Below are 26,091 nucleotides of genomic sequence, written 5' to 3' on the forward strand. Positions count from 1 at the left end.
CATTTCTAATAGACCCAGAATGAACCATTTACGAAAACTATCTGATTTGTAACTCAAAGTTCGGTTCCCACACAAAATGAGGGCACATGCCATATGCTTCGAAATATGAGTTTGCCATTGGAATTTTACTTAAGGAAACATTTCTATGGCAAATAGGCTTTCAATTTATGGCATTAGCTCTCAATAGACTGCGCTCACCTCGTTTGAGTTTGTGTGAATAAAGTGAAAATAACGTGTTTTAGCAGGTATTTATTTTGTCATTATATATTTCAAACCAAGTGCATTATAATTATTTGAAATTGATTTTTTGATGTATTACTTTCTATAAACAATTTTAATAAAATATTTTCCGCGATCTCAGAAAGATTTGGTGAGGGAAATTAGGCTACTGTGCAGTAATAACAATGTGTGCAAAAAACAATCTCTTGACGAGGAATTAAAAAAGGACTTCCGGTGTCCAGACAGAAGAAGGTCCTAAGGGCATTCGCATATTAAAGGAGGCTATGGTATTCGGTGTCCAGGAAAGAGTGCGGTTGAGTTGGGGCTTTAGTCGGCCCTGAATTTGGCAAACGATAGGTGATGTCATATCAGGTATTACTTTTCAGGGCTGCGTTTACATTCACGGCATCTGTCGTGTACATTAATTTTTAGTTGATATATGGCAGGTGAATGTCTTATTGTTGGCTTATTAACCGACCGTGAATTTGATGACATTGAGACTGTGATAACCTTAAAAAACTGTGAAAACTTTAAAAAAAGTGAAAACCTGGAAAAACTGTGAATTTCATTATTTAGGTAGAGTGGGAACCCTGGGTTGAGAAGCTTTATTGTCAACATTGACAGAAATAGAATGGCTTTTAAGGCTTTGATTCAAATTCAAATTAATGTGAATTATTAAGGACATGAAATACCATATCACTGCAGTAGGATTTCAACATTTATGTATATAATAATACGTATTTAGTATAGTTTCTGTGTAGAATAAGAAAAAATAATTCTTATTCTTTGAATAAAACAGTAAGATTATATTGTTATTATAATTTATCCCCTTTTTTTAGTATCTTCTAATTGCAAAAATGTGGATGGACAAGTGTTGCAATATTCAGTGAAAACCATGGGATGGATATTCAACCTCTCATGTTTTTAATGATTTGGCTCTCCTCTGAATTTAATTGAAAGTAGTAAAAAGGCAAGATGTTTTATTGTTTTTATGTGCACTCTGGTCATGTTTGAAATTGGGATATTGAGAGAGTTTTAGCATTTAAAGCTTTTCAATGAAGGGAGGCCTGGTGTCAGTGTTAATATTCTAATTCATCATATTCTAATTTTTTTATAGGTGAATGCATTGGCTGGAATAGATCTTAGTGGTGAAATATGGGTTGAAACAAAGAGTGGGGAAGGTAAATCATATTTTTATAATGCAAGGACTCGTGAGACTACGTGGACCAAACCAGAAGGGACTGGTGTTAAAGTGTTGTCTCAGGAACAAGTGGAAGCAATGGCTCAAGCTGCTGGTGTTACACCTGGGGGCAGTGGTGGTCCAGTTCCTAATCAACATGTTAGTGGCCCTCCTCCTGGAGCAGGCCCAGTCCAGGGCCCTGGCCCAGGACCTCCCATGGGTGCTGGAGGACCACCAGGGGGAGGTCCTCCTCCGGGTCCAGCCGTAGGTGTGGTACCAGCTCCTGGTGGTGGAGCAGTGAAGACAGGGCCAGATGGCGATGGGCCTGAAGGTCCTGGAGTTCCACCTGGACCAGGTTAGTCATCTATGCTGGAGGTTTTCTGGCTATTTTGCAGCCATAACCAAACTTATAATGGTGTCCTTATGTAACTAATTTCTCTTCATAGCCTAATATTCTCCACGACAATTATTGGATTATGATAAAACCTAGTAAATTTTTAGAAAAGATGGCAAGTGATGAGTAACTGATGCTGAAGCGTACATACAGTGGAAGCCTGGCTTAGCGAGTACAGCATTTTACAAGAATCTCGTCTTAGCGAGTGATAGTCTTTGTACTGCCGAATCGGATTTGGCGAGGTCAAAAAGTTCCTTCCACTGTGTGCACTCGGTGTTGTGACAGTTATTTCTCGAGGGCGATGCACTGCTGAGCAAGCATTAACTATAATGTTTAGTTCGTACGCAGGTTTCCGCGGTGATTACTTGAGTTCAGCAGCACTATAATGTTTTGAATTATCAGTTTATTAAACTAAAAATATAAGATGTCTGTCGGATCTAAAACATCTAAATGTCCAAGCGTTTATGTGAATTATGGCCTTGAGTACGCTCTGCACGCTCCCATTTTACGTTCTTTTGCTAGGCCCAGTTATCTCAGGGAAGGGAATGGGAGGAAGACGGCAGTTGGAGAGGGAGTTAGTTCCCCCCATCCTCTTTGGCTGGCTTCATCGGTAATAGGCTACATCAAGCGTGGGAACTTAATGCTTAAAGTGTGGGAATATTGTAATGAAACCCCCTCCATCTTTTCCCGTGTTATGTATCGAAGTAGAAAGCGCAACATTGTCGTAGTTATAACGGCACCCTTACATTGACTTTTGACTTATGGAAAGCTAGAGCATCATTGTTGCTGCATGCTATCCGGCGATGTATATTTCGATATTTCATTTATGCATAGGAATGTAGTTCGATCAAGATGTTGTTGGCTATTGCCATGTAGAAAAATCACAGTTATTACCAAGATGGTAAAATAATAATCAACCTTAGGTTACCAAGCGAGGACTTCAAAAAAATTTGAAGCAGAATTACTGTGATGATAGCAGAAATTCTCAGCTAAGCGACCAATCACAGTGAATCTTCATTATCTCTTCTTTATACTCTCCAAAATTCTGTACGATTCAAAGTTTCACATCATATCAGCAAAACTGTGACGCACTTCCGCGCAATCCCTTGTTTAAATGAATGGCTTAACTTAGATGTGAGTTACCCTCAAAGGCTATGTGCTACACGAGCAAAATTAGATTATGCTATTTCCTACACCAGATCCTTTGAATCTCTTGGCAATGATTAAAAGTACCTATATACAGACTCCTATGTCAAAATAATGTCCACTCAGAATTTTGTTATGCAGCATATGTATCCTCACAAATCCGTTCCCATGCAGTTTTTTTAATCATAGGTATGTAAACTGCCCAGGGTTATTTTCTTTGGAGGAACTGAAGATTTTTTACATTAAGTAAAATATTTATTTCGTCACAATCGCTCTCTTAAAAACTCTCAGCTGGAGGAAATCAATGCACCCTATCCTTTGATCATGATCCAAGGCAGAGGGATGATGGGGCCTCAGCATTCAGCAGAAGAGAGCAATTGAAAAACTTCAACCATCCCACCAAAACTGGATGTGCTCAATCGTATGGCAACGGAGAGTTGGGGTGTGGGTTAGGGGTAAAGTTTACTCGCTGGGAGGGGTAGAGTTTACTCAGTCTCAGGGGCGTAGTAGTATCAGGTGGTTTGCAACAGTGCATCATGTCCGGAAAATGTAACTCTTTGGACCTTAAACAAAAATATAATTATAGACAAGTACGAAAGAAGCTGGACTTAGACTGATATTGGGAGGTGGTTTGGTATCTCACCAGTTACGTAGTTCACAGTATTAAAGAAAGATAAAATTCGTTCAGTAATGAAAGAACTGGGAACAGCTAGCTGCCAAAAATATTTGCGGCAAGGGATATATCCGCAGATGGAATCTGCACTATTCAAGTGGTTTTGTTAACAAAGGTCTGCAAGAAGGAAAAGAGCATCATTTCACAGTTTCTGAGCCATTTGGACTCTTCCCCACAGCTGCCACAAGCCAAGTATTGTTCTTAAAAAACTTATATGAACAAGAGCCACATTCACTGGACTACATGTTTGGTCTTAGATTTACAGACCATTATTTCAAATATATCCTCATGAAGGTATGGATACACTTATACTTATTATCTTACGGTACGTGTCCAAAATCCCTTTCAAGGAGGCAGAAAAAAAGTAAAACCTGAAATATTCATAGTGGCATTCAAAACACCACCATTTTTATTTCATAGTATATTGGAGCACATATTAACCTTCAATTAAAAAAAAAACTGGATGAGTTAACTACTCTGCCTTTTGGTGATAATTCTGAAAATAAGAAGTAATGTTTTTGAGCTAAAAAAATCGGTTAATTAACAACTGTTGACATCATTTTGGCTAACATAACAATGCAAGGGGAATAAAAGACATTACTATGGAAGCTATGCATCCGAGTTGGTGGGTGCCATGCCTGGGTGAACTGACATGGAATGACCCATCGGCCAACTCGAAAGGTGCCAAATTCAAAATTTCTTATGAAGCTTATTCACATTCATTTCAAATGAAGCTTATTATATGATGTTGCGTACATACTGAAGTATCTCTTACTGAAGAAAGAAACATAATTGACACTCTTGTGCATTGTACACAAGGAGAACTTAAACGTAGCACAATGTTTATAATGTACAGTGCAACCTCGATATAACGACACCCCACGGTGCACTAATAAACACTCGCTATAGCGAATTGTCGCTTTACCGGAGGTGGAGCAAATGATAGCCAATATACCTGTTGCGAACAGATATACAGGAACAGGAGTGGTGCGGCGACAGATAAACATCTATCCGATAAACGTAAGCATATTTGTTTATTTAAGTGATGTTTTTTTGCATCACTAAATTTCCTTACTCAAATAAGGAATAACTATTCAAACAATTCATAAGTGCCGCACTGAATAAAAATCATGCAAAGCATTGTTTCGTGAATCGTTATATTAATTGAACGACAGTTTACCACATACATTTGAGACTGAGCACTCCATTAACTTCATTTCTAACAGATCGCTAGCAATTACAGAGGTTAAGGAGTCTTGATGAAAGTCTTCCGGCGGTGAAACCCCCGCTATGGCGAGAGCCAACACCGAAAGGGTCTCGTAAAAACGAATTTTTTAACACGCTTATTATAGGGTCAATTGACGGTGCATCGGCTTTATCTCGTAATAGCGGGGGTCTCGCTATAGCCCGTACTCGCTTTAACGAGGTTCCACTGTAGATTAGTGTATATCCCCCTACATGCCATTGCTTATTCCTGTAAGTACGCATTAAGTATCTTTTTGTAACAACCAGGACTGAAGTTTGTAATTTTGTAATAATGAAAATTTCTTAGTAACGATTCTTTTACTATAGATTAGATAGGGCTTTTTGTCAGGATGAACGATTTCTTTGTAATAATGTTGTTCGTTTTACGAGAGTCTACTGTATCTCTTTGGAGCAGTGCACAATTAGTTAAATTTGAAAGTAAACTGTAGCACCCATTTTGCCAATAGCAGGTGTTGGATGTTTATATGCCAGTCACTAATTGTAATGACATCATCAATACTGTGCACATAACTGCACGGATGATATCCTACACATGATACCATACGACGTTTACAGCCAGTGTGGCTTAAGGGGTGAAGACTGCACATCTGTGGCTTCTGGATGCGTAATGGCAAGATCACCGAAACTTGCCTTCATGAGAGCTTATGTTATTGTTTCTGAGGGTTGTGGATGGTGTGACTTCACCTCATGCTCGCTGAGCTACATCCCCTATGACTGCCTATGGTGCAACTTTTGGATGTGCAACTTTTTTGCAGTTCTGGAATAAGGTTTCTGCCATCGTAATGCGATTTGCTGCTTACCTGCTCATCTGATGGTTCCAGATCTGTGATTACATTGCAATTATGTGGTATGCAAGATTTGTAGTGGGAGGTTTTTGGAAATAGACTCAATTGTTTTTTGGTGTTTTATTTGCAAAATTATGCTTAGATATGAAAGTTACCAAAAATGCAATCTCATTCCTCTGTGAAATAATACCAATTCCAGAGAAAAATCATTAATTAATGGTGAATAGGAGCTTTGAGGGGCTCCATCTTTCACCATAGGATATAATTAGTGCTTGATATTGCAAGTGATTTTCCAGGAATTGTGAGCATTCATTTAATTTAGCATCATCTGCACTTAGAAATGTTGTTATTGATTGGAAATTAATTTTTTTATCGAATTTTTTTTCTTATGAGGTGATTTTAGTGTAATGTTCTTTCTTTCATTAGGGAATAGTGGAGCCATGCCAAACACAATGCAGCCACCTCCCGGGATGATGCCACCCCCTCCTGGTATGCCACCTTTTGGAGGACCACCCCCCTATGGTGGCCCCCCTCCATATGGAATGCCTCCTCCAGGTGAGGAATTATATATGAACTTTCGTTGTTATGCATTAATTTTATTGATCCCATTATCTTAGTACTTCTTCTGTAGTTTTAAGTTAATGCTCTTGGGAAGCAAGGGCTTGCAGGTACATAAAATGACTTATCTTTACCATAGATAGATGAATAATCTTCACTCAGCTATTTCTGTTGGTATTTTCGTGAGTGACGGAAATTATTCTGAGAATGAGATGGCAAATTAAAATTCTTTAATACATGCTACTCCTCATTCTAAATATCCAATAAACACTCATAGCTAAGTCCATATCATGGCTGTACCTTTCAGTGAGCTCCCACCGTGCATCTTTTGCAGGTTGTTTTTTAAAAGATTTCAGCTTGTTTTCGACTAAGAGAGGTTGGATCTGTATTTGGGAGGAGTTTAAAATCCATGTCTAGCATTTTATGTGTTTAGCTGCTTAAAAATGATTTAATTGCTTAAGAATTAAAAAGTTTACGTTCATGCATTACAGTCTCTTATTTTATCTATACATGCGTAATTTTTTCCCCTATTGAAGCCATGGGTTGTGTGAAGTGAGAAATTCTTCCAGTCCTGGTCATTATGGGTGCAGCAGCATTCCAATTCTCATAATTTATCTTATACTGCTAAACAAGACCAGCTCAAGTTCTTTGCAGTTGGCTATATTTCAAAGTAAAATATTGGATTGAATGCCTTTTCTCTATTTTCCCCACCCTCTATAAATTCCTTCCATGTTACAGTAAAATTACATCTGCTCATACTTAATGTTAATTCTCAAGTACCCCAATAGTTCCCAAAAAATGCAATTCAGAGCTTTGATTTTTGGCAAAGATTTGGAAAATGTATTTATGATATAATTAAAAAACAGTCTTGGGGTAATTAGTTGGGCCTGCTTTAATATCTGTGCATAAATTTTATTTTAATTGTACATGTTTGACTCCCCGGTGCCCCTAAGAGCCATCATTTTTTTACTTGGAAGTGGAATAATGAACATGCCTGTTAGTCTTTATGTCATGAAAGATTACTTATTTTCTTCAATTATATTTCCTTAGGCTATGGTGGATATGGGGGATATCCTCCAGGAGGTATGCATCCTGGAATGCCTGGTCCTGGTGGTGGTGGGGGTGGTCCACCTGGATGGGGCATGCCTCCGCAAGGTGCTGGTCCTGGTGGCCCAGCACCACCAGTTGGACAGCATCCAGGGCCTCATCCAGCCCATGTACAACCTCATGTGCAACCTCATCCTCATCCAGGTCCAGAAGCTATGGCAGCTACAGGTCCGGTGACAGGAATACCACCAGTTGATGGAATGGCTCCGCCAGTAAGTATTGATATCCTCTTGAAATTGTTTATTATTGAGACACTTCACCAATTTCCTGGGCGCTGGGCCCTGGGACCCTGGGATGGGTTGAGGAAGTGGGGGCAGGATAAAGAGAGGTGCAGCAGGTGGGAGGAAGAGGAGTGCTAAGTATCATTAATGTATTGAGGTATAATTTTCAAGAGGTCACGAAAGTAAACCAGCATTGCAAAATTTTAAATCTACATAATATTTACAAAATACGATGTATTTCTGGCATCATTTAAGTTTGTTGATCATGTTTGTAGTAGGTTAACAGAACCAAAAAATTAGCTCATAATTTCAGTTTGACATCAGATTTTGGCTCAATGTTTTCAAATATTAAGCGTATTGCTAATTTTTTAATCCCATGAACATAAAATAATTGATTTAAAAAAGTTGGTGTTTTATATAGTTTTCCCCAATATGCAACTTGTACTTCCTAACTTGACTAAAATGATTAGGGTCAATTATGGGATTAGCAGGGCAGGTAGCCCAGCCGTGCCATTGGGTGAACAATGGGAGGGGATGCTTATCTACCAAGTCTCACAGGAGCAAGGACACACTAAAAATATGTCAAGAAATGGCAAAACACGTGTCGTAGTCAATAAAATGAATGTCAGTATCAAAGATTTCCTCTTCATTTCCCCGATAATGAAAAATACTTCTACAGCCTCTCTCCAGTTAGAAACTTACCCCTGTTGCTGGTAGAGATGAACCATGCACTTCTCCACAGTCGGAGAATATTCCAAGGGGGTTGGGTGCTTCCTGGTTGAGGAAGTGGGGGCAGGATAAAGAGAGGTGCAACGGGTGGGCGGAAGAGGAGTGGGTAAAGGGCCTTCAGCCTTGCATGAGACTATGTTTGGGGGCCGTGTTTTTTAGGAAGCACTCAAGGTCATCGCCAGGAAATGTTAGGGAAGGGGAGAAATGCTGGTAGGGTTTGGGGTGCGAAAGTTGGGTGCCATTACGTGTGGCATGCAAAATAAATTGGTGGTGAATAGAGTCCAATATTTAAGATACTCCTCCTCGCTTTCATCTGGCTCGTCACTGCTGGCATGTCTAGTCCCGGTCGCTGTTTCTACTGCTGCTTAGACACTCCCTAGGCACCAACTGAAGCCCTTCGAACATTCTCTCATGAATTTAGTTCAATCCCATACCTTACGATTCAGTGCTATATATGCAGGTAATTAGGGAAATTGTGTCAGCCACAATATTTTTACTAAACTCCTACTTCTCCTCCATTCCTACCATAAGTTTTTAGGTGAACCCTTTCCCTCCCAAGTTGCACTTTCATTTATGATTTCACTCTTTCATGCACTACAGTGTGAAGCACTGATTTTTTAGCTGCTTTCGCCAGAAAAACTAGGTTGGTTGACAATTTTTTGCCGTATTTCGTGTAAACGAATTCTATTTGCTCTTGGGGACCGAGCCCAATGTTCATAATTGCAATACATTTTGTATTATCAAATAGCGTCATGTATACCATAGGCTTTTCACTGGCACCAGAATTTCACTTTGTGTTTTTAAAAAAATTCGTAATATCCTGCTTCATATAATGGATGGTTTACTGTAGTTTTACTAACTGAAAGAGACCAATTTAATTGTTTAATAGCTGCAATTTTGCCTTCGCTTTCTCTGTTCATTTTACTGTATTTAGTGTTAGTAATACTTAAGTTGTATTTTGATTGGCTGAATGACCAATGTCATGGGTGAGCTTAATTTAAAAAAATAGATGGATATCAATCATTGGCATTTTCTCCAAAACCCCAAGCAAGATTTATTCCAATGAAGAGACAGAAAACCCGATTTGTTAGATTAAGCCAAATTTGTTTGCTGAGGAAACTGAGAAAGTGAACGTTTTGAATTATGTTATTGTTTTTCTTTTCAGATTGATCCTGATTTACAGGCTAGAGCTGCAGAGTGGACAGAGCATCGTGCACCCGATGGGCGGTCTTACTTTTATAATGCGAAGGCACAAGAGTCCACGTGGGAGAAGCCACAAGCATTGAAAGATCTCGAGAGTGAGTTTAAAAAATTACTAAGGAGTCTTATGATTTCTATTTTCTTTATTTTCTGAATTCATAATTGTGTTTGATTACCTCATTAACATAGAAAATATTAAGAATTCATTCACATTAAGTGTTTATGATCTGTGAAATCATCAATTTTTTTGATAGTTTTAAGATATTATTGGCAATTATCTTATTTAAAAAAGTATTAAGTTTTTGGATGTTCATTTGAACTGATATAAAGATGCACAGAAGTCTCACATGAAAGTTATTTTGAGTTTTCTTTACCATTTGGTTAAGTGAAAATTGATGAGATGAATCTATGAAGTACTTCTGTGTTCATTACCAGTGATTCCATGAGTGCTCATCAGGGAAATGAATTAAAAACTAGAAATTTGAGTTTTAGTTGCTTTTGGGATATTTTTAATTTGTATCTGTTCTTACAGGTATGGCCCTTTTCTGTATTTTTTATTTTTTCTTGATTCTGTTTTTATCACCGTTAGCTATTATAAATTCTTTAATTATACTATCTATTAAGGATGAGTCGGTTCTTAAATTTATTTGGTTCTCGGTACCGATCTGGTTCTCCCCCATTGGTTCTCGGTACTCGGTTCCAAGGGTGAACTCTTATTATCTGAAGTAATGGTAAATTTAAATGAACAACCGCAAGAAGTGAATGAAAATAATTTCACTAAAGATGTAAAGTAGTAGGAATGCTCTGTAAAAAAAAAACTGAAGATAGTCTCCATAATTTTATTTGCAAAGCAGAAAAGTTTAAATAACATATTGTTGAAGAATGCATGATCGACCACACGTCACACTACATCAGGCAACCATTGGTTCTTTCTCCAGGTTTTGATTTAAAAAATTCGACATTTTTACCCTATCTGGGTCTAATCTGTTCTTTTTTTGGCAGAAATATTGTCATGTATAGGCATTCACCGAAAACAATAGTGGTCGATGTTGATTTTGAAGTGCAGCACAGCACACAGCATTGCAGAGAGTTATCTCCAGTTGTCTCATCTGAAAGCCACCTGAATTTCACGTGAATGGCTGCCGACGAAATAGCGTTTCGTCTGAAACCGAGCTCAATGTAGTACGTCTGTATTTCACGCCATAGATGGCGTATCGCCAGGCCAAATGGGCGCCTTTCTGTCTAAGGCGCAATTTGACTCGTAGAAGATGGCCATAGAGACCGATGGTAAGTTGACAGCATGGCGACGTGCCGTGGACGGTGGCAGGCAAACAGTCAGCTCGATGGAAAGCGGCCTAAGCAGATGCGGCTATGGAAATGTTACAATGTTTGCGAGAGCGACAAATTTACAAACCCTTAAATGCGCGTGTTAGCGAGCAACTTTCAAAAGAAAAAAACGTGGAAGCCATGCAATCGAAAAGATATATATGCGTTTTTTTGTCTTTCACTTTTTGTCCTTGAATGCGATGCATACAACTTCAGCTTTGGGTGCCAAATTCAAATCCTCCCCACTGTTCCGAGCTGGTTCCAAAGTATCGACTTTAGTAGTAGCGACCGGTTCTCGATACCGGTTTCACAACCAAGAACCAGGTACCAGAACCGACCCATCTCTACTGTCTACTGAAGTTTGCAGATAATCCTCTTGATCAAAATGTTAGATTTTTACCAAGCATATAACGCTGAGAATTAATAATACATGTGTGCAAAGTATTTGGGGTTGATTATTAAAAATGGAACTGTTGTGGTCCATCTAAACCTATCTATTGCAGTTGGTGTTTTATGTTGATATTAATTTATAATTGAAATAAATGCATGCAATCACTTTTCTTCACTGTGCCAATATGTCCTTTCTCACAAATGATTGAATTGGTTTGGTGAAGCTCAAAATTCTTTCTAATTAGGTGCTTAGTGGAATCTTATTTTCCTGATTTTTATCATAATTTGCCTTCCTGTTTGGTTCATTACCTGTTGAGCACTTTAAACATCAATCCTAGCTCTGCTGTTATACATTTGTTCTTACTAAGTATAGTGTACATGTATATGTATTTGAAAGACATTTTTATCAGGTTGGAGCTGATCCAGATTTTCTTATTTTGTCATGTCTGAGAATTTTTGTGTTAGAGGTGTAATTAATTTGCAGTGTGTGTAATTGTTATTGCCTTATGATTGCATGCGTGAATGTAGCACAAGTAATATTATTTTATGGCACTACCTCACTACCTAATCCATTTTTTACTTTGGTTGTGCATTGTCACACGTTACAGTTCTGAAATATTTCAAGTTATTTCTTATCTAGTGTGCAATACTATTGACAAGATATTCCTTTCAGGCTCCAGGAAATAATACTAATATCAATTTTGCACTCCTATTTTCTTTATCTTATTTTTGCCAATATTTTTTGCATTAATGTTTTCATTTCCTTGCATAATGAATTATTAAATTTTCATTGTACTCTTCTCTGATGAATGATAATTGAAGTTATGTCACCATCTTGGTGTAATGTTATTGATGCAATGAAAAGACACTGCTTTTATACTGCAGCAACTAGAAGCTTGGAAGTAAATCTTCATAAAATCATTAAGGAAACTACCCTATGTATCAATTTTGTAATAGTATGCTTTCATACACACTTGTCATTCATTGTCATTCTGATGTTGTAATCAATTCTTTTTTGATTGGTCATGATAAAATTCTGTAATATTGCATAAATTACTGTTCATTGCTTTAAGTGCAGTTTTTTTTTGGTCTATAGGAGAAGTTTGTTTTCCATATAGTACATGGTGTTTGATACATTATGGGAACTGAAATGTAAAACTTTATGGTAAAGAGTTCAATGAGGACCTATGATAGGGGCTTGTAAAATATTTAAATGACTCATTAAGTCTGCTCGTCAACCATCATTGGGTCCCATCTCAGTCTGAATCATAGGACTGAATTCAGCTCTGCAGAGATTGTGTTAAATTGTAACTTTTGTCAGACTACCTTTTAATCAATCCAGGGACGATAGGGTTGTTCTCTGTGCAGCGGGCACCTTAGGCCAGAAACTTCGTGGTGGGACTGATGCCATTAGGTATTTAACCCATTTATTTGATAAATTATAGCTATCACTCCATGAATGGGATGTCAAGTGTAAATTGAGTTTCTATAAAATTATTACAGTGCAACCTCGATAAAACGTGACCCCACGGTGCTCCAATAAACACTCGCTATAGCGAATTGTCTCTTTACCAGAGGTGGAGCAAGTAATAGCCATTGCGAACAGTTATACAGGAACAGGAGTGGTGCAGCGACAGAGAAATTTCTATCTGATAAACGTAAGCATAAATCCAGACGAAAGGCGATGTTTTTTGCATCACTGAATTTCCATACTTAAACAACAACTAACTATTCTAACAATTTATAAGCGCCGTACTGAATAAAAATCATTCAAAGTAGAGATGGGTCGAATAGCAGATTTCTCGAATTCGAATAATAAATCATAGCTCGAATGTATAAAATCGTATCCGGCTCGATTTTGTGGAAGTTCTTTATATCCATGATAAAAAGAAGAACACAATGGTAATTTGGGAAAGGTAAACCTTGAAAATGACACGTGTTGAAACCATGGTCGGTTGCTGAGTTGTGACATTAAAAGTGTGGAAATTACCATTGTGTTCTTCTTTTTAGCATGCATAGCTCGAATATTCGAATGCCTTGAATACTAGAATTGTGCAAAGCTTATTAAACGTATGTTTCTTCTTCTATTTCACTTGATGAATGTATAAATAAAAAGGGATACAGTGGAACCTCAATCTATCGTTTTTCAATGGGATGGACGAAAAAAACTATGAATGCGGGAATGTTTTACTAGGTTGCCTATGCAGCAGGAAACCCAAGATTTTGGCGCGTAATTGGCGACTGTGACAATAGTATAACTCATAAATTGTAAATTGATACATGTTTTCGGAAAAAAATACTGCATCAACTTCCAAGAAGCTCAGCTGCAAGGATATCGAGTTTCACCAGAATGCTAAGTCTCCGCCGTATTTTGACATTTATTTCCTTGCATAAAATGCTTAAATAAAGTCAGAAATATGTCGTGATTGGTCTCATTCTTTCTTAAATTACGCGCACATTACTAATATCTCAATCCAATAAAGGTGTAATGTCAATTGCCGAAAGTCATTGTTAGACACCTTTTAGGCTAGCAGAGGACTCATGCAGTAGTTGACCTCCAGAAATGGGGAACTTCGTAGCAGGTAGGCAGAAAAAGTTCAGTGGGGGAGAAAGAAGGAAGGGAGAAACACGATTCTATTAATCTCCTGTAACTTGAAATTTTCTTATGAATCCTTTCATTTTTGGTCTTTGTAATATGAACCCTGTGCGAGCTGGGGCCTATTGTTTGATTTCTTAGAGGAGGAAAGTGTCGGAGGAGGGGCCGAGGGCTGATGGATGGAGAGGGTAGCGGATTTTGGGAATTGTGCTACGTAGTTACTATCCCACGGCACAGAGGTTCTCCTGGTGGGGAAACCGGGTATTTTCAGATTTTTTCACCCGATCAATTTCGGTTCCGCACATCAAACTCTTTTCACCACCTTAATCCGCGAATTTGATTTAGTTCGTCAACTTACCTAAATCGATGCTGCATGCACTAAACGGCTCGAGTTCTCTACATTTTTCCGAGTCAACTACCAACGACGTGCGTGCGACAGTGTATGGTGCAAAATACAAATTATTCAAGGTTGTACCTTTAGCATAATTATTCGAGATCTCGAATATCGAATACTTTCTAGTATTAATCACGCGGGGAATACTTCTTAAGATACTTAGGTTCGGAGTCCTTTCTTCCACAATTTCGGGTTTACACCGCAGGCATCACCAGCAATTATGATGGGAGATAATGCTTTGGTGCTTTGCATTAGTATATTTAACCTTCCGCACTCTTGAAATTCTCGATTCGCAATCTATCCCTGAAATACTCCGCTTTAGGCTTAGATGTAGCCCCTTTCTCAGAAGCTCGTGCAGATTGGGGTTGGGAAAACCACCCGAACGAAGCTCCTTTTAACTCTACATAGTCTGCATTCCTTGGACTCTTTTGCTTTTTTTTAATTGTGAAGAGCGAATAGGAAGATAAATTAATTTCGACACTCTCATATTACTCTTTTATCTTTATTTTCTGGCTAAGATATGTTTGGTTTGTTTTTGGCCATGGTGTCTGCCATCAAATGCTTTCTATTCAAGCAACTCACGGATGTGCGGGTATGCTGCCGACTGTTTTCTGCTGCCCGAGGAACAAAAGAAGATCAAGCATTCGCGAATGTTAAATGCCACAATATTTTCACCAAAATGAACCACTTATTTATCGAACGACAGTTTACTACATGAATTTAAGACTGAGCACTCCATTAACTTCATTTCTAACAGATTGCAAGAAATTGCAGAGATAAGGGACTCTTGGTGAAGGTTTTCCGGCGATCTCTCCAGCGAAACTCTCACTATGGCGAGTGATAACAACAAAAGGGCCTCGTAAAAACGAATTTTTTTTACATGCTTATTAAAGGGTCAATCGACTGTGCATCGGCTATCACTCGTAATGGCGGGCGTCTCGCAATAGCCTGTACTCGCATTAACGAGGTTCCACTGTATTGTCCTTCAAAACTTAAGTTTGATTTGCGATTATTATTTTCAGTATAAATGCTGTGGGTTGCCTATTCATAGGTGTAAAATCAGTGCACCCCCCAGAGCAAAGACCCCTTGCAATCTTTTCCATGTTCACGTTTGAGGTACCGACATGACGAATTGATACTTATGAGTAAGAAATGCAAATAGGAACATTGTATAAATATGTCACTAGGGGAGAAACTCCCCTGCCTGCCACTTGTTTTTGACCTAGGGTTTCAGATGACTGACTCACGCTGAAAACTAAGGCCACTCAGTTCCCCTTGGACTTTCGACTGGGGAAGGGGGGGAGATAAGAAATAGGTGAAAGAAATGCACCCCCATTTTCGGCTGCAGTTGGTGAGAAAAAAAGGTGCTTTACACTTGCACACGTGTATACGGTATTTCTGGCCGATTAGAGAAAGTGAAATGCATAGACTTGATGTTGATGAAACTTTCAGCTGAATGAATAAAAAACTCTTTACTATATGGTGCTACATAAAACTTTTCATTTTTATTAGTAATCAGCTTTGGTTTTAATGCACTATATCTTCTACATGTTAACCATGTCATTTTTGCTATTTATCATGATGAAGAGTTGCACTCTCCAGACGCAACATAAATTCATGATCTACAATCAGCTGATGCTTATGTTCACAAAGTCTTCATCAAGGAACTGCAGCAGAGTTGTTGTATTATGCTACTCAGGGACCAGCCTCAGATACAGTCTGTAATATAAACAGTAAATTTTGGGTAATTACTTAGTTCTTAAATTTAATAATCTTAGTTTTTGCATTGCCATTGATTATGGTGTAAAATATTTTTGTACTACTGGGACATTTGGAATGTATGAGTTGACCATCAATAAGCTCATCTATCTGTTCTTTTGTATTTTTTCTCAGTGGGTTTTCATTAGATAATCTAATTTTGGTTAAGTTTTTCATCCCAGACTTCGATGCAAAATTTTTTAACAGTAGTTGATGCCCTACCAACAACAGCCAACTTCCAGCCACCAGAAATTAAAATCTAAGTTATTTAAAAACATAACTTATGATCTATTATGACTACCTCTTCATACCATACACTCTACAGCTATCAGTGGCAAAGCATGACTTTCAAGCTTAGTCCTCAAATGCATGGTAGGTGGACTGATTTCAGGGTCCCAGTTATTCATGAAATTTAACATGTGTAGATAAAGCAACTCTTAAATATTGTGAGGTCAATGCCAAGGGGTGCACAGCTGAAGGCCCTGGATGGCCTCTGGAAGCCTGCAGCTCTTTCAGCACCTTTCATTTTCGTGCAACCCTACAAATACATGAACTGTACAATTAAAGAACTTGCAAGACCCTTTTAGTGGTTACAGGCAGTCTTTCCTCATGAACTCAACGTTCTCACCATTGTAATTATCAAAATGCATCTGGGATGGGGGCTCCATCTAGCTCTCCTTTCATTTAAGTTTTAACTCTTTCTGTCCCACTTCATACTCTATTTACCCGTTGGGGTCCGTTTATTCCAAGTTTCTGCCTGTTTGTTTGTGGAATCTCAAAATTCTTTGATGCACGAGGAATAAGTGAGCAAAAAGTGGTGGGAAAGAAAAAGAATTCATATTAAGAAGGATTATTAAAGAGTTAGGATATTATTAAAGAATTGATTAAAAAGGGTTTTGATGTACTTTTAATTACCTGCTTGAACGATCATGACTTCTTTTTAGACTCATGCAGGTTAAAGCCTACCTCTTCATGAATGTAAAACACCGTATATGTCTGAATATAGTCCCCCCTTTTTTTCCAAAAGTGCCCAAGGTAAAAGTAAAGGGGGGGGGGGACAATATTCAAACACATTTTTTTAACTTTTCCCGAAACGGAAGCCTCAAAATTAGGGGGGGGGGGGGGGGGACTCTTTATTCAGAGGAGGACTATATTCGGAGAAATACGGTAATGGTGGAGAAAGATGCATTATGTTTACATTAGAAATATGATGTCCAGGGTAATTTTTCTTTGAAAATAGATGCTCATAAATATATTTACATCAATTTTATGGTTACAAACGTTGTACAGAATTATCTATGGGAATGTTCAAATACTTCTAGGGGTGATTATTTTGACAGAAGACCATTCTATTGTAATGTAGAGCCATTGGTTCATAAGCTGATAGAATTATTGAATACTGCTGAACTACGACTTTTGAGAAAGACTTAAGTGTTGAACTCTTGTGTTATGGTATGAATAGGTTTTACTGTTTATAGTTGATTTGTTGAAAATTGTTGAGCATTGATTTTTCATTGTGGTATGGGATGAAGTTCAATTTTTATGGTATATTGTATACATAACGTTTATTGTTTTTATCTGTCAACAGTTTAAAGATTCCAGCCAAGTTAATGTTTAATTGATGGGCAGTTTTTTGGTGGTCCACTTTTCTAGCTTCCTCTGGGCCTATCATGCTATTATTATCTGGTCCAGTATTGTATGATTTCATTCTTGAGTCAGTGTTGACATAGAAATTTTTTTGATATTTCCTCTACCACTCAAGATCTTTTTTTACTACCCAGATTGCATCAGAATAGCTGTTATGCACATTCCGACTAAAACACCCATCCATACTAGCATACTAGTTTGAGGAATAAGTCTGTCATCTCCTCAAATGTTGGACTGGACAGCTAGATGGTGTATTCTACCTGGCTGGCCAATGACTTCATTACCCTGACTTATTTCCAAGTCATCAATAATGTAGTTGGAAAACCTCCATTTGTTCCATTGCCCATTGAAATATCTCCTATTGAAGAATTTCTTAATTTGCGTATTAGAAACTACCGTATTTGCACGAATCTAAGACGAACACAAACCTAAGACCCCCCTTTGTTTTTGGACTCCGCTAGGGAAATTTTTTTTTTTTTCTAATAATGATATGTACTAATAAACGATGAATGCAGGAAAACGAACAATGCGGGAGTGTTTGGCTAGGTTGCCTATGTCCCTGGCAACGCAGGATTTTGGCGAGTAATTATGATATTCAATAAAGGATTTAAACAAGATTTTAGCTAATTACATTAATTCAAGTACACCCATGTCTCGTATAGCACAATTTCGATTAGCGCAATTTCGATATAGCGCAAATTCGTTCCTCGGGGAAACATTGCAACGCAGTGTAGCCTAATCACATATCTTAAACACTCTCGTGATAAAACGTGAACTTGCGCTAAGTACACACGAAATTTCTATCAATTTACGCATATTAATATTATTTCTTGCCTCAAATCTTCTTTTTTGTTCATATATTAATCGAAATTCATTGCTGTGCAATTGCCAAAAGTATTACTCGTCATTGGGTCCAGATAGCCGGCCTACCGAAGTAATTTATCTCGTCTCCTAAACAGAATGATAATAAATAATTTAGATCGTTAATTAAGCGTGGTGCTAGTGGAAATGAGTTTTTTTTCAGCAATACGATTTGAGACGTATTTTTGCCGTCGTAGGTTACCGGGCGATTGACTTCCAGGTAGAGTGTCTACGCTAAAGCCTTCAAGGTCATCGGTATTCACGGGGGAGAAATGGAGCGGTGGCCGAGTTGCGCATGAATAGCATCGACACATAAAAGGGTCCGCTATAGAGTCTCAAACACAATGGCTTCGTTCCCTCCCCGCAGTCTTAGGCCTTCTGCGTCTCAGGAATACAGTTCAGCAGAAGAAGGTGATTTAGATAGAGCCATACAGGGTAAAAACCAAGAGAATATGGCTAAAAATAGGAATGCGTGTAGAAAAATCAAGAATTTATCAAGAAAAACCATAAATCTAGAAGAGGACTTGAGAGAGGTCAATTGTTTTGAAAATGGAGAGCGTCAAAGCGATATTGCGTGGAAGTTTAAACTCACGATGCGTTATTTTGAATAAAGACGAAGCTAAAATATCAGTGACCTCAGCCGCACCAACTTCAACCAAGCAGTCTACACATACGGAAAGTTCATGGTGAATCAGTACAAAAAGACAAGAGTGGTAATCGCTCCGAGACATTTAGTGAAAGCGGTTGGTTCCAGAATTTAAACGGCAAGCAGGTATTTTCAGTGCGGCGATATCAGGTGAATCTGCAAGTGTTGATAGCGCAGCCACCACAACATTTTCTGATGAACTCCAAGCTGTGATTGAAAGTGGCTCCTTTCCCCCTCAACTAGATCTAGTGTTGACGAGACGATATTCTTTTGGAAAAGAATGCATTCTCGTTCATTCATTTTCAGGGAAGGAAAACCTGGGTCAGGTTTCAAGGCATTTAAAGACTGTTTCACGTAGCTGGTAATGACTCGGAGGACTTCAAATTAAAATGATTTATCATTCATAAACTCCGCTAGCTATGAAATGGCATTTAAAGTAGCATTTTCCTGTCATTTCGATGAGCGACAAAAGGGCCTGGGTGACACAATAGTTGTTTTTAGACTAGTTTGAAAAATCGTCAACTGCCGGCAACGCATTACGATCCCCTGAGATAGCAGATGTTAGCCCACCCGCACTACAGGATGGAATTTCGAAAGCACGTAAGAATTTTTTTTAACGTGAATAAAAGTCTTTGAATGCGGGAATACTATCTTTAAAGATGTTTTAAACTATAAATATTTATAGAAATAACTTTTTCTAAGGCTTTTTATAGGAATATAGATGTTTTAGAAAAAATTCAATACCCAAGATCTATGCTACCAGGAACGCATCCCTATCTTCCCTATGTTAAAACGCTCTCGTATAACGCAAATTCGTATAGCGCAAAGACCCCAAGGAACGCATCCCTTGCGCTATACGAGACATGGGTGTACTTTATCGAGACACTTAGGTCATGTTGTTGATTCAAGTAATAGTTTCTTTGGAGGGGCCATGGTCCAAAGACTAATAAAATTAAACTAGTGAAAATGAAAGCTGACTTTATTATACCCACTCGGAAAATACTCGGTGGTTTGAAGTCAAGCCACCCTGGAAAGTAGGAAACCACTCCGGAATTGATGCTATCGCGAACGGCGTACGCAGAGAATACTGCAGAGGGTGAACATGACAATATAAATGCGACATGAAATTTTTTGTCCTAAAGATACCCAGTCTTTTCTAATCAGTAGTGCCAGTTGGGCAGAAGAATTCGGATTGTTAGTAGGGAGAAACAAAATATCATGAGAAGATATCCCTTTGTAGGTAACTCTGACAAGTGAGACTTATGGTATAACTTGGAAATTGATAACTGATAACAACCTGATATCATGTTTCCGGGACAAAATGCCGAATTAACTGCCAAGATAACTGATAATTAATAACCTGATATCCTGTTTTCGGAAAAAATGCTGCATTAACTGCCAAGAAGCTCAGCCACGAGGATATTGAGTTTCGCCAGAAATCACCATTGTATTTTTCCAACTAGTTCCTTGCTTAAATCGCGTTGGAAATATGTCATGTTTGGTCTTGTTATTTTTTTAATGAAGTGGAAATTACTAACATTTCAATCTAATAAAAGTATCATAGCAATGGCTGAAATTCATTGTTAGACACCTGTTGGTCTAATAGGTGACTCATGCAGCAGTTGACCTCCAGTAACAGGGAACTTTGAAGCGGGTAGGCTGAAAAAGTTCAGCGGGTGAGAAAGGGAGAGACGTGTAAGTATTATTCTCGTGTAACTTGATATTTTCTTTCAAAGCTAAGATCTTCGTGTTACGATCCCTGCGCGAGCTGGGGCCTTTTGTTTGATTTTGGAGAAGAGGAAAGCTGCAAGGGGGATACAAGTGTTGAATGGAGGGGATCAGAGGGGGGAGGCAATTGCTGAAGGGAGGGGGATAGCGGATCTTAGGTAATGCGCTAATGTTACATTCCCATGGCACTGAGCTTCTCCATGGGGTAGTTCCATCTCCTGGGGAAAACTATGTGACTGTCATTATTAGCCATAAATAACACATTGTATTTATTTCGTCTCATTTTCGTCAAACAATGGACGCGGGAAGATAATACGTCGGGACCGCAATCTTCAAACGATCAATGCAGGAAAAAATTACATTGTCTATATGAAACTTTATTTGGGACCAGAAACGGCTAATGATGAAAGCGGGAAAACGATCAATGCGGGAACGATAGATCGGGGTTCCACTGTATAACTTTTCTTTTGAAAGGGATAGTGTAATGACTTCTTTTCTCTGCCGTCGTATTACTCTGAAAGGCACGGGATCACAACTGAATCGATCCCTCCAATCAGAGGCAAATCATGTTGCCTTCTTACCGTTGCTCGGAGATAAATGCAGCGACTTTGTAGCAGTTTATTCCGCGATGGCATTGAGGCTGTAACATTACAATTTAGGTAAATTGTAACCAATCACTTGAGTATTTGTGAGTTGATCAAGCTTTAACTTGATTGGAGCCGAACCCAGGGTAAAGCAGGCGATCTCGCAGACACGGCAGAAGTGCACTCGGTGACTGATCGGCACACACGGAATCTTGGCCTGCTGCCTAAAAATGGTTTTTTTTTACTTGAACGCAAAATTAAATAAGCTAAATTATTTTTCAGCTAATTTTGACGTTGATTTTTCCTTGGATAGCTATCAAATGGCAAACTCGGATATCCATAATTTTTTTCTGATGTAAATTATGCAACCCGATTGACCTCGAGAAGTTCGCATCCTAATGTAAGACGTACCCTCTTTTCTATAGGAGTTAGGAGGGGAGAAAACCTCATCTTAGATTCGTGCAAATACGGTAACTTACTTGTTTGTAATGTTCTGCTTAAGGTATTTATTTAGGTTTGGTGATCTAGTTGATATGGTCAGAATATAAATAGTTGGGGAATTAAGTTGTGTTAGGGGTATTAGTCGGAATATGTATGTACGGATCTTTGAATCATTAAAATTATTTGTTGTATTGGAGTAATTTAGTTACTGGTTAATGGTTTTGAAAATTAGAAGCTCTCTATAAATTGCTAATTTAAAAAATTGTGTGGAAAGATGGGTTGAACTGTTGTGTGTTTGACGGCTATAAACTTAAGGTAAAAAATGATATAGCATTGCCTTGTAATATTCTAAATGAGAGTAAGTCTAATTTGCTTGATGAGGAAATATTTTCTCACATATTTCTTCATTGTTCTGGTTGATCAGTGTGAATTTTGGTACCATTGGTCTTAAAAATATTTATGAAGTCCACTGACTTCATGCATAGAGTTATCTAAATGGAATACAATTGTCAATTGACTTTTTCAGGTCAAAATCAGTGTTGCTTGGTAATTTTCATCTCCTGCAGAAAATAATGGGGTAGTTTTTATTATTTGTGTCTGCATTTTCGTAGAATAGAATAAGGTTATCATTGTAAAAGCTTATCAGAAAAGATGAAAGTCTCCGAGACCTGATGTTTGTTGTGGGTGTTGCTGATAAAATCAATGTTTAGGGTAAGATATAAGGAAGTGTGTCGAAGAATTGTAGGAAGCAAACTATAGAGCACCATCCATCGGGGAAGGGCCGGGTGGATGGGTCATGTCACAGGATTCTTCGATTACTTGAGATATATAATAGAGAGGAAAATTGAGGAAAAAGTCTCTTTAGGAAGACCAAGGGAAACAAGGACATACAAGGTTGCAAGGAAGAACATCAAGGAAATGAAAGAACTAGCTTGGTAAAAGGAGGAATGGAGGGCTGTGGTCCTCCATTCTTAGGATTGATATACTGCAAACTCCTTATCCGGGCTAATGAAGGGGAGAGGGTTAAGTAATTTCTTCTTTCTCACAGCTTACTCCGAGAGACTTAATTGCAGAGAATATGCCGATAACTCTGAGTGTATCATTTGGTTGTTTTAAAACATCATAAAAATTGGCAAAACTTAATTCACCATAAATCACGGCTACCGCCTAATTACGCATTCATTCTCGGGATGAAACCATATCGATTGATATGACTATTTATAATGCACTTAAAGATTATCACAAGCATTTATTTATATTTTACAGATTAAAGTCACTTTCAAAGTTTGTCCAATGTAGTCTTACTTTCTATTTCTTGCGGCGAGATCAAGTATTTTTGTGTTAAGCTTCGCATGGAGATCCAAAGCATTGTCTGCTCCTGCAACACTTGTCAAGTAATGACGCACATACCACTCGCTTTGAGAAATGCATTTGGATGCATCACAGTCGTAGAAAGAGAAGTGTGGGATGAAATTAAGAAGGTCAATGGCCGATAATAATAAAATAAGTAAATAAGTTAGTGGATGAAGTTCAAACTGGCTGACAAGGAACACCCTCAACCGTGACTCTGGGTATTCACTAAGTAATGTATGGAAACCGGCACTTGGAAAGTAAGATTGGCTGCCTCCCGGTCAATCATGTTATACAATCCAACTGATGAAGACTGTATGAACTGGGAAACTTCATCCAAATACCATTAGCCCTGAGAATGGAACCCGACTCGTGTTCCGAAACGTCGGAAGAATGGAGAGAAACTACCTGGCTGGAAGCCTGAATAGCCTTTTTCGAATGTATTCACCGGGAAAGCTTCAGATCTTACTTAATCAAGAGTTTTTTTCTGCCACTGATCGATGTCTCCAATGCTAGTTCAGACGTAGAAGTAAACTTGAAACTTGAAAGTAAATAAAATAATTCCATTTTACAAAGGCAGTTCTAATGGAAATAAAAATCCTAGAGTAGCCTTATATTAAAATGCAAATATCCTGGTGTTGTAGAGTCTGATTTTATTTTTTTAGTAAGATCGTGGAAAAAATCTAAGTAGCTTGAACTCATGCACGGATAATCCACAACAGGGATATACCACAGCCGCATAATCGGGAGTCTGCTGTATTGTGAATAGTTGCAAGTTGGGTGCCTGAGGTAATCTGAGAACTTCTGAAATGAAACCAGTCTTATGGCCAATACTCCAATAATATTTTTCCAAAAAATTCTATTACGTTAAAGGATTGAAGCGTTCAAAATGTGGTGTGTTTTAAAATGATGAAGATGAAATTGATAGATTGTGTGAGTAATGTGTAAGTTCTATGAAAAGTAGGAGAGAAAACTTAGGAAAAAAAATAGTCTTTTGAAAACCATGGGCAGAAGACGGGGGATGGGGAAAATTTAATCAGCAACAGCATGAAATGCGAGGGTCTAATAGAAATAATAATTGAAGGCCAGATAAAGGGAAGAACGACGGTAGAGGTAGTAAGGATAAGTTTCAAAGAGCAGGTGATGAAGGATGTAAAGCAGAAGAATTTGGTGTATATTAAAAAATTTGGAGACGGATGAACAGGGAGGAGTTCTGCATCAAGCCAATCTTCGGATTAATGACTGCAAATGATGATGAAAATTTGACTTGACATCAGTATTTTCTAAGAGGTAAAACTTTAATATTTGAGATATGGGTAAATTTTGACCAGGGGTAATGCTATAATAACATGAAAATTCAAGATTTAATCGAAATTATCAAGGCACCAAAATAGTCAGTAAGGGCAGTCATATCTAAGTATTTTCTAGTATAAATGTGAATTTCATTGTCCTAGGTAGTTTCAGAATTTTTCTTGAGTCAAACTGAAGGCTTCAGGTGAGAACTTTAACCTTTTACATAAATAGCAACCATTGGCTGATTAATTGCACAAAGATCCATTGCTCGATTAAGGTTTCTGCACTTTCCTTCTTGTCAGATGTAGCCAAAAATCAACCTAGAATTCTCCAATTCTGCTTTGGGATATCATGATATTGAGAGCCATACTATAGAGAGGCAACAGAGTGGCATTAAGGCCCCTATTAGCCGAGGCAACCAGACGCGCCACCGGTGGCACGTCTGGTTGCCTCGGCTAATAGGGGCCTGAGCAACCCAAGGTGGAAGGCGCGATTACGGGGCTCAGGCGACTGGTTTCGGTGGAAAGTCTGGTGGCGTATCTGGTTGCCTCGGCTAATAGGACTCATTTGATTCTATGCCCCACGACTGACCAGTTCCACCGGACGCGCCACCGGTGGCGCGTCTGGTTGCCTCGGCTAATAGGGGCCCAATACAGGATATTAAAAATTTAACAATTGTGGTGTTCCAGATCCAGCAATTAGGGATATTTTTTTATGATCACCTACTAAAATCACAATCAAGAAATATTTGACAAATACGAGTTGAAATACCAATTTCAGTATATATTTGCTTAGGATTCCAAGCATATAAAATAGGGTGAAGATTCAGTTTTAAATCTTAAATATTTTTGGCACTACACTTTTTTTGTTAAGCTTTGAGGATTTAAAGACTTGTCTTATTCCCACTTTCTATTTTCTAGGTGTTTAAAGTATGAGCCGGTAGTATTCCCTATTTCCTGTATGGAGATTTTCAATTCTAATAGTGTTGGTTACTTGAACTTCGTGATGCATGCTTATAAATTTGTTGCCTCATAATTGTTTCTTATCAAGAAATTTTATGGAAGACAAAATAAATGCTAATCTAATTTTTTTCAGATGGTGATTATGGTGTGCTTATATTTTGGTAGCTTTCTGTAATAATAAAGTTTTTAGATGTATCAATAACAGTGAAAAGTATAAAATGATTTTTTTTATGATCAAGGTATTGATAACCTCTTTTTTGTTAGTCGTGTTCTACTGCATTCTGGAAATAATGGGAACTTATGTACATATAAGACTTAATTTATGCATCTATTTAAGAATTGTAGGCAAGTTAATGGCATTTTATTTTGAATTAGTTTTTCATTAGGCAGTATCCACCACTTGAGTGCTTTGATAATATCATGGTTGGGAAATTAAGTAATTATTATTGAAGGTATTTTATTCAGCTTTAATTTGTTGTTTAATAACTGGACAATTTCATACATTATGGAGGACTCTATGCGCCTGGCAAATGAATTATATGAACTTCTTGTAGGCTTCTGATGAATGGCCTCATTGTTGTCGGACATTTTTGTGGTTAATGTAATCATCTTCACATTTGTACTAGCTCTGAACATG

The 26,091-nt window shown here is 38.1% G+C and overlaps 1 protein-coding gene across 1 annotated transcript in view; it reads left to right on the top strand.

The window, feature by feature from the left end:
* The window catches only part of LOC124156264 (transcription elongation regulator 1-like), a 73,722-nt gene that overhangs the window by 10,164 nt on the left and 37,467 nt on the right, over positions 1-26,091 (top strand). The window contains exons 4-7 of the mRNA XM_046530690.1: positions 1,337-1,754; positions 6,090-6,218; positions 7,272-7,540; positions 9,444-9,576. Of these exons, the coding sequence (XP_046386646.1) occupies positions 1,337-1,754; positions 6,090-6,218; positions 7,272-7,540; positions 9,444-9,576 (949 nt within the window). The remainder of the gene's footprint in view (positions 1-1,336; positions 1,755-6,089; positions 6,219-7,271; positions 7,541-9,443; positions 9,577-26,091) is intronic.

This window comes from Ischnura elegans, chromosome 3 (genome assembly GCF_921293095.1).
Source record: "Ischnura elegans chromosome 3, ioIscEleg1.1, whole genome shotgun sequence".
Classification (NCBI taxonomy): domain Eukaryota; kingdom Metazoa; phylum Arthropoda; class Insecta; order Odonata; family Coenagrionidae; genus Ischnura; species Ischnura elegans.